Below are 14,641 nucleotides of genomic sequence, written 5' to 3' on the forward strand. Positions count from 1 at the left end.
CAGGTTCTGACCAGTTCTGGAGAACCGGTAGTGGAAATTTTGAGTAGTTTGGAGAACCGGTAAATACCACCTCTGACTGGCCCCGCCCCCATCTATTCTCTGCCTCCCAAGTCCCAGCTGGGGATTTTATAGTATCCTTCTCCTGCCATGCTCACTAAGACACCCCCACAGAACCGGTAGTAAAAAAGTTTGAATCCCACCACTGGTTTTCCCCCTTCATGGAGCTGGGGTGGGCGTGACCTACAGATGACATATCTGGCCTGCAGGCCGCCAATTTGACATCGCTGCTATTGCTTTGGTCTTTATATGTTTATAGTATATATCTTAAAATATAATTGATATGGAATTGGATAGTAAATTTAAAATATGATGGCACACGTTTGCATATTCAGCACTCAATAATTCAAATATCTTTAAGTTATTCAGAAATTCAGAAATATTTTTAATTGACAGAGATAGATGTCTGTTAAGATTTTATGATATCTTTTTTGTGATGCCTTTCATTTAGCTAGAATGATTCTATACTTATGCTGTTTGCTGCCATGATGTGGTTTCAGAATGAGTTGAAAAACCATTAAAAAGAGATTTCCATATTAGTTTTGCCACATTTGTGTCAACTCTGTTCATTTTGATTTAAATATTTCTTAACTGTCTTGCATTCTTGCACACTAAGGCACTGTAGGCAAGCACACATTTAGACAAAGTAAATCTTGCAGGATAATGCAATGAGAGTGGAGACTGCTTTGATTAATTGCTGCCTATGTTGGTCCTGTAAAAATAATTAATGAAGTAATCTAATTTAATTAGAGTTGGAGAAAGATGTACTTGCTCTGAATTAATGAGTCCAAATCTAATTTTGATCCTGGGGGTTGTCCAGCACCACTTTAATTGATGCTCCACTTACCTATCAAATCAAGAGTTTCCTTCCTTTCCTAGGAATTCATAATTGTAGAACTGTGTTTTCAGTCTGGGCAAGTTTAAGATGTGTGACTTCAACATCTGCTGGTTGGGAATTCTGGGAGTCGAAAGTTAAAATGGCCCTGGTTAAGAAACACTGCTCTACAACATAAAGCCAATGTACTTTCTTCCTCAGGGTGAACCAGAGGTACATTGGTACAAAAATCCTACACTGACGTATGGCAGAGGTGGTATTCAGCAGGTTCTGACCGGTTCTCAAGAACCGGTAGCGTAAATTTTGAATAGTTCGGAGAACCGGCAAATACCACCTGACTGGTCCCACCCCCATTTATTCTCTGCCACCCAAGTCCCAGCTGATTGGCTGGGTCTTCTTTTGTTGCCCTACAAAGGAGAACAGAGCTGGAAAGCAGGTTAGTGGGGTGGGGAGGGAATGGGATTTTGCAGTATCCTTCCCTGCCATGCCCACCAAGTCACGCCACACCACGCCCACTAAGCCACACCCACAGAACCGGTAATAAAAATATGAAATCACACCACTGGTGTATGCTGCCATCCCAACCTTGGCAACAAAGCCAGTATGTGCTACTGCTGTACATTACATACATACAGATGTACATATTTGTATAACTTTCATGTCAATATTGATTCCCGATGGCTGCAAGTCCCTGTAGTTTTCTTGGCAAGGTATTTTGAAGTGGTTTTCCTTTGCCTCCTTCCTAGGGCTGGGAGATAGACTGGCTCAAGCCACCCAGGTGGCTTTGTGCCTAAGGCGGGATTGGAACTCATAGTATAACAGGACAGAGTAACAGAATAATTTGGAGTCTTCTAGTCCAACCCCTCTCAGGCAAAAAACCCTGTACCATTTCAGACAAAATGGTTGCCCAATCTCTTCTTAAAAAACTTCCAGGATTGGAGCATTTGGTGGTGCAGTGGTTAGAGTGCTGCACTGCAGGCCACTTCTGCTGACTATTGGCTGCCTGTAATTTGGCAGTTCAAATCCCACCAGGTTCAAGGTTGACTCAGCCTTCCATTCTTCTGAGGTGGGTCAAATGAGGACCCAGATTGTTGCGGGTAATATGTGGACTCTGTAAAGCACTATAAAGCGGTATATAAGTCTAAGTGCTATTGCTATTCACAACTTCTGAAGGCAAGTCGTTCCACGGATTAATTGTTCTTACTGTCAGGAAGTTTCTCCTTAGCTTTACAATAGGTTGCTTCTCTCCTTGATGAGTTTCCATCCATTGCTTCTTGTCCTTTGATGCTTTGGAGAATAGATTTGACTCTCTCTTTTTTTTTGTAGCAACCCCATAGATATTGGGACACTGCTATCATGTCACCCTTAGTTCTTCTTTTCATTCAACTAGACATACTCAATTCCTCCAATCGTTCTTCATATGCTTTAGCCTCCAGTCCCCTAATCATCGTTGCTCCTCATCTTGCCTGGTACCTTAACCAGTACATCAATTTTACTCCGACGCACTCCTGTGACTAATTTTTAAAATTGCTGAGCTGATAAATTTTTTTGTAGAATAACCCAGTCCAATTCTCCACATAAATCAGTGTATTTCAAACCTGGCAACTTTTAAGATGCACGAAGATCGTAACGTCCTAAAATCTTAGAAACCCTATAAGCTGGGAATTCAAGTTATTAGCAGCATGGTGGCTGGGAATTCTGGGAGTTGAAGTTCCTAGATCGGAAAGTCGCCAAGTTTGAAAAACACTGAAATAAGAGTCTCTGGGTTTACATTTTAGTGACATTTGAAAACCTTTTAAGAAGCGGTGAAACTGAGAAATTGCAAGCCCTGTCTCATATCCACAGGGTAGGAGGGATCAGTACTCCAGCTTGGCAATAAAGCAGAGGTGGGGAAGTAATGGCCCCTTATTCCAAAGGTGCTTTTTTTTTTTTTTTTCTTCAAGAGGCAACTGGGCTTTCTGGTTTTTTCTCTGAAGATGTTTCACTTCTCATCCAAGAAGCTTCTTCAGTTCTGACTGGATGAGGGGGAGGGGGAATGGAAGGATTTATACTCCTTGCAGACAGCTGGTCATTTCCATCCTTTTAGAGAGTTGTTGAGACCACTTGGGGATTTATTTGTGTCCTCAGGGTCACCTGAGTGGTGCAGATTAGTGTGAAGCCTTGGAACTGTTGAAAGGACTGTGTTGTAGTCTTTTCTACAGTCCTACAAAACAGTCCTTTCAACAGTTCCAAGAAGGCCCCACACTCAGGTGACCCTGAGGACAGATAAACTGCCAGGTGACCTTAACGACCCACTAAAAGGATGCAAATGATCAGCTGTCTTCAAGGAATATGAATTCTTCCATTCCCCACCATCCGGTCAGAGCTGAAGAAGCTTCTTGGATGAGAAGCGAAAGGTCTAAAAAAAAAAACCAGAAAGTCCAGTTGCCTCTTGAAAAGAAAAGAAAAGGAGCTGAGGGGGAAGGAAGGAAGGAAGGAAGGAAGGAAGGAAGGAAGGAAGGAAGGAAAGAAGGAAGGAAGGAAGGAAGGAAGGAAGGAAGGAAAGAAAGAAAAGAAAAGGAGCTGAGGGAAAGGAAGGAAGAAAGAAAGAAAAAAGGAAGGAAGGAAAGAAAGAATGAAGGAAGGAAGGAAAGAAAAGGAGCCGAGAGGAAGGAACGAAGGAAGGAAGGAAGGAAGAAAAGGAAAGAAAAGGAGCTGAGGGGAAGGAAGGAAGGAAGGAAAGAAAGGGAGCTGAGGGAAAGGAAGGAAGGAAGAAAGAAGGAAGGAAGAAGGAAGGAAGAAAAGGAAAGAAAAGGAGCTGAGGGGAAGGAAGGAAGGAAGGAAGGAAAGGAAAGGAGCTGAGGGAAAGGAGGGAAGGAAGAAGAAGGAAGGAAGGAAGGAAGGAAGGAAGGAAGGCAGGAAGGAAGGAAGGAAGGAAGAAAAGGAAAGAAAAGGAGCTGAGGGGGAGGAAGGAAGGAAGGAAGAAAGAGAAAGAAGAAATAAAGAAGGAAGGAAAGAAAAGGAGCTGAGGAAAAGGAAGGAAGGAAGGAAAGAAAAGAAAAGGAGCTGAGGGAAAGGAAGAAAGAAAGAAAGAAAGAAAGAAAGAAAGAAAGAAAGAAAGAAAGAAAGAAAGAAAAGAACCTTTGGGACAACCATGACCTGGATGACTGAAAATCTTCAGACATTTAACGGTCCCTTAATGACTTGTGGACTTCAACTCCCAAAATTCTTGAGCCCAGGAATTCTGGGAGTTGAAGTCCACCAGTCATAAAAAAAGGAGCATCGTTCGCCACTCCTGCAGTAAAAGGAATCAGAAGAGAGCAATGAAGAAGGGGGAAAAATATATTTAAAAAAGGGGGGGGAGGGGACCCTCGAAGCGGACGCTTAGTAACGCGCCTCTCTACCCTCCGAATCCACGCCTCCCTTTCTCGCTGTCAAAGCCTCTTCCGGAATGCTTCCGCCTCTGTCACGTGACCGAAGCAGGAAGTTCTGCCGGGATGGAGAAGGCGGGACTGTAGAGCCTGGGAGTGGACTGAGCTTCGCGGGAGCGGCGGAGGCTGCAAGCGGGGGAACCGTCCGGGCGCCGGGTAAGAAGGTGAGGGGGGTGGGGGTGGGAGGCGCGGGGAAGGTCGGTCGGTAGCGGGCTGCTTCCGCCGGCGTTTTTCCTCTCTTCTTCTTTAAAGGCGGCCGGATCTGAACTCCAAAAACTCCGGCCGGCCGCTTGATGGAACACGAATCCTCTTCCAAGGGACAAAAAGCCGTCTGCTCTTGGCTGCCCCTTGGTGGTTGTCCGAGTTTGGCAGCCCCGGAGTCCGACGGTCCTGGGCTTCGTTTTGCCGGGTGGGGGTGGGTGGGTGTCCTTCTTTCCCTTGGCCGCTGTCAAAATGTTGCTGGTTTTCTCCATCTTTCGTTAAGACCAACCTTGGCCGCTTTAAGACTTGTGAACTTCCACTCCCAGAATTCCCAGCCAGCTTTGCTGGCTGAGGAATTCTGGGAGTGGAAGTCCACAAGTCTTAAAGCGCCAAGGTTGGAGACCTCTTGTTAGGGTTTGGGGATTAACCCCTAGAAGAGTATTGCAGCAGTAGTCAAACCAGGAAGGGCCCAGAGTATACACACACTGAATACAAACACTGTTTGTAGTTTAAATAGTTTTTAATCCATTTAGAGTTTAAGCATTGTCATTCAGTCCATTAAGTCATTCACAGTATTTCCATCCAGTAAGACTCACTAGTATAGTCCAAGTTAAGAGTCTTGCAATATCTTTATCAGCCGATAAAGATATCTTCTCCTCCTCCGGTTTCACTCTCCAGAGAAACAAACGCTGGATATTCAGTAGAATTACGCAGTAAATCAGCAAACAGTAGCAAACAATAACAGTTCAGTCACAGGCACTCACAGTCAGTAATCACAGTTAGTCGCAGTATCACACAGTAACAGTTGCAGCAGCTTACAGTTACAGTCGCAGCAGCACACATTAACAGACAGTAAGCTTCCCAGCTTCTAATGCTTCCTTATATTGTAACTTCTAACCGCACCCTTAATCGGCTAATTGCCTGCTGCATTGTGCTTAAAGTGATAAGCACTTAAACCATGATATCTAAGTTTTATATATTTATTCACCCAAACCATATTTGGTATCAATGTTATACCTAACATACTCCCCTTTTGGGTGAAATAAATATATAATACCTTTACAATCTAACCCCATATTTTTCACAACTCTCCTGGTGCTTACTGGCACCTTGGGCTTTAGTAAAATTATCAGCTAAATTGTCCTCCGACATACAGTACTCTAGCTGAATCATCTTACTTCTTACAGATTGTCTCACGTTTAGGTATCTTAGATCTGTATGCTTGCTCCTTGTTTTTACTCCAATATTTGTGGCCATTTGAATTGCTGCCTGATTATCTTCATGTATAATTATAGGATAATCTACAGTTATACCTATATCAATTAACATTTGTTTATACATTATTAATTCTGTACATAACAATGATAAACAGGAGAATTCTGCCTCCATAGTAGACAAACTTATATGCTGTTGTCTTATTGACTTCCAGCCTATTAATGTTTTACCCAGCATTATGGCTGTTCCTGAAGTCGACTTTCTAGTGTCTCTTTCTGATGCAAAGCTAGCATCTGCATAAGCACTCAAAATTAAATCACCCTTTGGTTCTAAATACAATGAATAATTCATTGTCTTTTTAAGATATCTTAATATCCTCTTAGCTGCATTCCAGTGTCTTTCACATGGTGCAGAATTGAATCTAGCCAACTGATTCACGCAGTACGAAATATCTGGTCTAGACCAATTACTAATATAACTCAAACTACCAATTAAAGATTGATAAATCACCTTATCAAACTCAGGGCTTTGTTCATCAGTGTTGCTAAACTCTGACTCATTGGAGTCTTAGCTGGCTTACAAAGCTCCATCTTGTAATCTTTTAGCAATTTGCTTATCTTATCTTCCTGAGATATCTTATAACCTTTCCGTGTTTTCTTTATATTCAAACCGAGATACTTCTTTATCTCTCTTTGTTAATGATGCTATTATTTTATTTGCTTCATCATTAGTTTCAGTAATCAATGCAATGTCATCTGTGAATAGTAATAATAATGATACTTTCCCATTTGTCTCCCTCTTAAACAGACATGGATCGGCTAAACCAGCTTTAAATCCTATATTGTCTAGTTCCTTTACAATATACTGGTTCCATTCATAGCCTGATTGTTTTAGACCATAGAGGCTTTTCTTTAACAACCAACAATCATTATTATCCTTATTTTCACTTTTAATACCAACAGGTTTTTCATATAAATAATATGTTTTAATGGGGCGTGCAAGTAAGCAGTTTCACATCTAAATGGTTAACTATATAGTTTTACTAGCTGCCCACACTAAAGCTGCTCTCAAGGTTGCTGCCTTAAGACTAGGTGCAAACACCTCATCATAGTCATTAGCATTCTGCCTAAAACCTTGGACTATTAACCTTGCCTTATGGATTAAATTACCATCTTTATCTATTTTTACCTTAAATATCCATTTGCAGCCAATGGATTTCTTTCCTGCAGGTAATTTGGCATTCTCATACACCTTCATATCACTTAATGAATTCAGTTCCTTATTCATTGCTGCATACCATTTTTCTTTTTCCTTATTAGGATACTTTTTAATTTCTTCTACAGAATTAGGAACTTGATTAATCTGGCACACTGTGTTAGCCTGGTACCTATCAGGCGGTCTAGATACACGTGTAGTTCTTCTGGGAATTACAGGGCTTACAGGAGGACTTTGTTGAACTACTACCTGTTCATCTTCCTCATCCTGTTCAGCTATTGTATCTGTTTCTTCCTTTATGGGCACTATTTCATCCTGTATTTGTCTCTTTACTTTATTTTTAAAGTTACAGGGATAACTAATGGGATTTCTATAGGATTCAATAATTACATCTTTATTGGCATCCTGTTCTAATTTCTCCCATCCTTCATGTTCTAGAAATTGGGCACTAGCACTACATAACACTTTAGATGTGCCTTTCTCCCAAAATCTATATGCCCTATGGTTTGCCTGATAACCAACGAAGAAAAATCTTTTAGCTCTATGTTGCCCTTTTTTTCTGAGTTGTGCAGGAATATGCACCCATGCTGGTGCACCAAATGTGTGCAGGTAACTTAGGTCAGGTTTCCTGCCATGCCACCTGGTAAATGGTATTTCACCTGTTGTTGTATTAACAACGTTGTTCAATATGTTATTAGCACACATTGTAGCCTCCCCCACAAAGAATCAGGTAACCCAGAATCATTTAACATTGTTCTAACCATTGCCTGTAGTGTTTGGCCTCTTCTTTCAATAAAAGCGTTATGTTCTGGCCTGTATGGAGCAGACTTCTTATGCTCTATTCCAGCTACCTTAAGTCTGTTCTGGAATTTGTTATTAATAAATTCTGCACCATTATCTGTCACCAGGGTTATCAGTTGTCGTTTAGACTTTCTTTCAGCAAACCTAAGCCAATTGAAAAATGTTGATATGTTTCAGTTTTGCTTTTCATTAAATAGCAAAACCCATATCTTGAATAATGGTCCATAATGCTCAGTATATATCTAGCACCCCCATACTGGGTTTCTTTGGACCTATTATGTCTGCAAATACTACTTCTAAAGGTTCTTTGTTTTGAAACCATTTAGCCTATTTGCAGGCAATACCTTGCTCTTATCTTCACAGCAAACATTACAACGTAAATATTTATCACAAGGTTTTAACCTTATTCCTTCAGATAACTCAACTGTACGTTTTAGCATTTTAAAATTTACATGCCCCAAACGCCTATGCAATAAATGGATACATTCATTATGAGGCTTTATATTATTAAATACAGTCTGAGCCTCCCCTTTCTTACTATTATCTAAGACATATAATGTTCCATTTAAAGCTGCAGTTACCTTTTTGTTATCTTTTCAATTATGCAATTATTATCTTTAAAAGTAATTACATAACCTAATTTATCTAATACCCTTACTGAAAGCAAATTAAACTTTAGTTGCGGTACATACAACATTTTTATATCCTGGTTTATGTACGGACAACGTGCAAAACCTTGACCTTTCGCTTTCAGGTTCCAGCCATTGGCAAGAGATATATGTTGAGAACTTGTAGACATTTTTATAAATTTTGTCTTATCTCTTGTGATGCAGTGGGATGCGCCACTGTCAACCACCCATAAATTATTCTTCACATCAGAGTTGCTAAACGTGGCTAGTTCAAATGCTTTCTTTGGCTTTTTTACATTCTGGCTTTTTCTCTTTTTGCAGAACCTTGCCAAATGTCCTCTGTCTCCACAATTAAAACACTTTTTAATTGTGTATGCCGTTGAAGATAAATTCTCTTCTTCCAGGTGCTGTACTTTGCTTTGCTGGTTTCTTTCAAGCTTTGAAGATAATTTCTCTTCTTTCTTATCTTCTCTCAGCTCGTCACGCTCACGCCTTCTTCTGGCTTCTTCTAGTAGCCTGCCTGTAATCTCGGTTAATGAGAGGCTTTCTTTTGGCAATACCTCTAACGAAGTCACATAGTCATCATAGCTTTGATCTAATGAAGATAATATTATGTAGACTTGTTGCAGTTCATTAAATATAAGCTCTTTTTCTTGCAAATCTTGAAAAATGCTCTTCATACAGTTTAAATGAACTAACATATCTCCATTCCTCTGAAGATGCGTTGAAAAAGCTTCCGTGTAAGATTTATATGTGCTCCTACACTGTCCCGAACATAAATCTTCCTGAGGTTCTCCCAGCAGTTTGCAGCATTTTCTTCTCCACGAATATGGACAAGCTGCTGATCACAGAGAGTCAGTCCTATGATGCATAAAGCCTGCTCATTCTTCAGTTTAAAGTCTTGTAACTTTTCGTTATCATCATCATTAGCAGGATCCCAGCTACTCACATCTGGTGGGTTTGCTATAATGTCCCACAAACCTTCTCGTGAGAAGTAAACTACATTTCATTGACCATGAAACATAGTTTGTTCCATCCAGCCTGGATATCATGGACAGTTGTGACAAATTTACTTGTGCCATTACTCTTCAGATATTTTGACTATTTTAAACTAATTAAAACAGTTTGTTTTTACAGTAATGTGCAACTCACACCAACTCTCTCTGCTATATCCTGGTTAGTTAGACTATGCTGCTGGGCCCATAACCAATGTTAGGGTTTGGGGATTAACCCCTAGAAGAGTATTGCAGCAGTAGTCAAACCAGGAAGGGCCCCAGAGTATACACACACTGAATACAAACACTGTTTGTAGTTTAAATAGTTTTTAATCCATTTAGAGTTTAAGCATTGTCATTCAGTCCATTAAGTCATTCACAGTATTTCCATCCAGTAAGACTCACTAGTATAGTCCAAGTTAAGAGTCCTTGCAATATCTTTATCAGCCGATAAAGATATCTTCTCCTCCTCCGGTTTCACTCTCCAGAGAAACAAACGCTGGATATTCAGTAGAATTACGCAGTAAATCAGCAAACAGTAGCAAACAATAACAGTTCAGTCACAGGCACTCACAGTCAGTAATCACAGTTAGTCGCAGTATCACACAGTAACAGTTGCAGCAGCTTACAGTTACAGTCGCAGCAGCACACATTAACAGACAGTAAGCTTCCCAGCTTCTAATGCTTCCTTATATTGTAACTTCTAACCGCACCCTTAATCGGCTAATTGCCTGCTGCATTGTGCTTAAAGTGATAAGCACTTAAACCATGATATCTAAGTTTTATATATTTATTCACCCAAACCATATTTGGTATCAATGTTATACCTAACACCTCTGGCCAAGAATCTCTCTTCCTGGCCCGTACTCTTTCATTGAAAGGGACAAAATGATAAAAATTAAAAATGATTGTTGTTGTTGTTTTCCAAAAGCAGAATGTAAATCTTTTGGCTCACTTTTCCTGGGAAGCGGCAGTGCCAAATAGGGTACAAAATTGACAACGTTCACAAGCCTGTGATTAAACTGTCCAGAGTGGCTGTGGGAGCTGAGCAGCTAATAATAATAACAATAACAACAATAACAACAATAACACATTGCCATACCTGGTGATAGAATCGACAAGAAACAACTTGAAAAACTCACCAGGTATCAGGACTTGAGAATCAAACTGCAGAGACTCTGGCATAAACCAGTGCAGGTGGTTCCAGTGGTTCTTGGCACACTGGGTGCTGTGCCTAAAGACCTAGGCAAGCACTTGAAAACAATTGGCGCTGACAAAATCACCATTGGTCAGCTGCAAAAGGCCACCTTACTGGGATCTGCTCGCATAATCCACCAATACATCACACTTGGGAAGTGTTCGACTAGTGATTTGTGATACAAAAACCCAGCATGATTATTTCATCTGCTGTGTATACTGTCATTTTTGTGAACAACAACAACAATGATGATGATAATGGCAATGTCGACGATCCATTGATTCTGCTGTCACCAGCTATGGCAATGGAATCGTTTACATTGCCATACATGGTGACAGCAGAATCAACAAGAAACAACTTGAAAAAAATCACCAGATATCAGGACTTGAGAATCGAACTGCAGAGACTCTGGCATAAACCAGTGCAGGTGGTTCCAGTGGTACTTGGCATACTGGGTGCTGTGCCTAAAGACCTAGGCAAGCACTTGAAAACATTTGGCACTGACAAGATCACCATTGGTCAACTGCAGAAGGCCATCTTACTGGGATCTGCTCGCATAACCCGCCGATACATCACTCAGTCCTAAACACTTGGGAAGTGTTCGACTAGTGATTTGTGATACGAAACCCAGCATGGTTATCTCGTCTGCTGTGTTTTTAGGCACAACACCCAGTGTGCTGAGTACCACTGGAACCACCTGCACTGGTTTATGCCAGAGTCTCTGCAGTTCGATTCTCAAGTGCTGATATCTGGTGATTTTTTCAAGTTGTTTCTTGTTGATTCTGCTGTCACCAGGTATGGCAATGTCGACGATCCACACTTTTTTCTTCTTCACAATCGTGATATCCGGGGTATTGTGTTCCAAAACTTTGTCAGTCTGTATTCGGAAGTCCCACAGTAGTTTTGCATGCTCATTTTCAACCACTTTTTCAGGCTTATGATCCCACCAGTTCTTCGTTACAGGCAGATGGTAGTTGTGACACAAGTTCCAGTGGACCATCTGAGCGACTGTGTTGTGACGTTGTTTGTAGTCAGGCTGAGCGATTGTCTTACAACAGCTCAGTATGTGATCAATGGTTTCATCTGCTTCTTTGCAGAGTCTGCATTTGGAGTCATCAGCAGATTTTTCTATTCTGGCTTTGATTGCATTTGTTCTGTGGAAGCTGTTGTTATTATTATTATTGCAATGAATTGAGAGGAACAGATGAGTGCTTTAGGATGAAAAAGATGACGATTGGAATGAATTGAGAGGATCAGATTATGAGTGCTTTAGGATGAAAAAGATGATGATGATGATTATTATTATTATTATTGCAATGAATTGAGAGGAATAGATGGCTGCTTTAGGAGGAAAAAGAGTATTATTATTCATCGCACAGTCATCCAGATGTTCAGACTGGGTTTGGCATTTTTGTCTACCTATCGAGTCCTTACCAAGGACCTGGGATAGGCAGATCTGGATGTTTGATGGTGTTACAGATATCGCTGCAGGATGGAAGCTGTTCCAAGTAAAGCTGCCTTCTGCAATTGACTGATGGCAAATTTGTCAATGCCTATGGTGTTCAAGTTGTTTTGGGACTGCGCCCAAGGCGCCTATTACTATTGGTACTACGCTTGCTTGCCTTTGCCGTAGTCGTTCTATTTCTATTTGTAGGTCTTTGTATTTTGTTATCCTCTCCAGTTCTTTCTCTTCTATTCTGCTGTCTCCAGGTACTGCCACATCCAATATCCAAACTTTGTTGTTATTATTATTATTCACTCCATTTGGGGATTCTGACCACGTATCCAAATATAAAGTGACTGGATGAATTAAATTCATACAATAAAAGCCTCCCCCAATAAGGCTTATCATATTATGCAAATGCTGCTGTGATTTTATTTATTTTTATTTTATTCATTAATTTTTTATGTCATTCATCTCCCCTACAAGGTGATTCTGCTATATCTTTTATTGACTAAGTGGAGTACATTGTTTCCTAAATATACATTGGTATCAAGGTTTATCTCCTCTTCCTTTTCCTCCATTGATATTAAACTTACATGCTACCTCAGTTTCTATAAATAATCCCTTGCAAAATTATTTCTTATTTCAAGATTCACATTTACTATTGCAGTTATGTCAAACATGTTTGGATTCGTTGATTTAAAATGCATAATTGCTTAAAATTACTATTGAAATATCATTATGAGTTAATGTGAAAATAGAAAACAATATTTGTTATGACAAGCTTTTATTTAAAAGGCATTTTATCTCAAAGAATAAATACGAACAAACAGCGTTATCCATTTAATAGCACATATCGTTTATATATCTGAATAACACAATGTAAATTTGTGAATTACTATAATAAAAGTAGTCACACTGCCACAAAGTTTGCCACACTTGGTATGATCCCGATGAGACATGCAATAACTTTACCCTCTTTTTTACAGCTTGGTGAAAATGACAGCCATCAAGCATGCCTTACAGAGGGATATTTTCACTCCAAATGATGAGCGTTTACTGAGCATTGTTAATGTTTGCAAAGCAGGGAAAAAAAAGAGAAACTGCTTCTTATGTGCTACAGGTATGTCGATTTTAAATAATAGGTAAAATTTTGTCTTTAGTTCATTGGATTGTGATGTACACGAGGATAACTTAATTTAGGAATAATGTTTTGTTTGTTATTATCTATACCCCATGTGTAATGTAAAGATTATTACATACTATGCACATTGGTGACACTAAATAAAACAAAATAGCTTGAATTTTCTTTTAGAAGAAGCCATTGTACATTGTTACATATTACCCAGAAAAGATTTTGCTATCAAGCTTTAGATCTTAAGATCAATGACTAAAAGATGTCTGAGGGGAAATTTCCAAAAGCTGATGTATTTGTCTCTATTAATGAAATTATTTCATATAAAAAAAAACCTGTCTAGCAAATCATAGCTGAATTAACAAACATGCGAGGAAGATAATGTTTGGGGGCCAGTTACATGTTGTAAGCACTCAATCCCAGTTTTACTTGCATGGGGTTGATTTACTGATTATCTGTCATCAACTCTTAGTTTGCTCCCCATTCCAGAGAAAGCTCCAACTGTATTGTAGTTAGAGGTTTTAAATCATTTATTTCTGCACGTTTTGGGGTTTTAAAACACTCTGATGGTTCATATTGTCATCAAGTTTGAAATATTAGTTAACCTGGGGGTGTTTTGGAGAGATTCTTGCTTGATTTAATCCTCAAGAGTATTTTTTCTGCCATTATGAATTACCTACTACACATTCTGGAAGCTTTACTTTTTCTTTAAAGCAACTTGGGGAAAGTATGTGTTTAAGTGCTGGTTTTCCCACCCCCCCTCCCCAAATGTATTTGTGGAGAAATGCATATTTTCTTGAGTGCTTAACCATATGTTGTCCTTAAACAGTGACAACTGAACGCCCAGTGCAGGTGAAGGTGATCAAGGTAAAAAAATCTGATAAAGGTGACTTCTACAAGAGGCAGATTGCATGGGAGCTTCGGGATCTGACTGTTGTTGACGCCAAGGATGCCATCAAAGTATGTCTAAAGTACAATAGTCCATCTTCACTGTACAAAGCATAATTTTTCATCTGAACAGATTGTTATGCTGTTACCATTTCATTATAGAGCTAGGTGGCACAGTGGTTAGAATGTAATATTGCAGTCTGGCTCTGCCCACAGCCAGGAGTTTGATCCTGGCCGGCTCAAGGTTGACTCAGCCTTCCATCTTTCCAAGGTTGATAACATGAGGATCCAGATTGTTGGGGGCACTATGCTGACTCTGCTAACCGCGTAAAGAGAGCTGTAAAGCGCTATGAAACAGTATATAAGCCTAAGTGCTATCGCTATTCAATGATCATTGGAAATCAGGGTTATTCTTGTTTTGCATACTTACCTGGTATCAAGTGAACGTGGTAATATTTACCAGGCTGCATCCTTAATTTCTAGAGAAAACTATGCCCTAGATCAGGGGTGGACAAACTACGGCCCGCGGGCCACATCCAGCCCGTTGGTCTGTCCAATGCGGCCCGCCCCTGAAAAAAAATCGCTGCCATTGGTCTGTCCAATCCGGTCCGCCCCTGA

At 40.1% G+C, this 14,641-nt stretch overlaps 1 protein-coding gene across 10 annotated transcripts in view; it reads left to right on the plus strand.

The window, feature by feature from the left end:
• Window positions 1-4,322: 4,322 nt before the first annotated feature.
• The window catches only part of EXOC1 (exocyst complex component 1), a 53,146-nt gene continuing 42,827 nt past the window's right edge, over window positions 4,323-14,641 (plus strand). For 8 of the 10 annotated variants that reach the window (XM_087963604.1, XM_087963608.1, XM_087963609.1 and 5 more), the window contains exons 1-3: window positions 4,323-4,458; window positions 12,990-13,123; window positions 13,965-14,095. In XM_087963604.1, coding sequence (XP_087819730.1) covers window positions 13,000-13,123; window positions 13,965-14,095 — 255 coding nt within the window. In that variant the 5' untranslated portion in view covers window positions 4,323-4,458; window positions 12,990-12,999. Of the gene's footprint in view, window positions 4,467-12,989; window positions 13,124-13,964; window positions 14,096-14,641 lie in introns of all 10 variants that reach the window. The other 2 variants (XM_087963605.1, XM_087963611.1) reach the window with 1 other exon arrangement.

Source organism: Notechis scutatus, chromosome 4 (assembly GCF_049901735.1).
Source record: "Notechis scutatus isolate UNSWTSFEM ecotype Mainland chromosome 4, rNotScu1.2, whole genome shotgun sequence".
Taxonomy (NCBI): Eukaryota; Metazoa; Chordata; class Lepidosauria; order Squamata; family Elapidae; genus Notechis; species Notechis scutatus.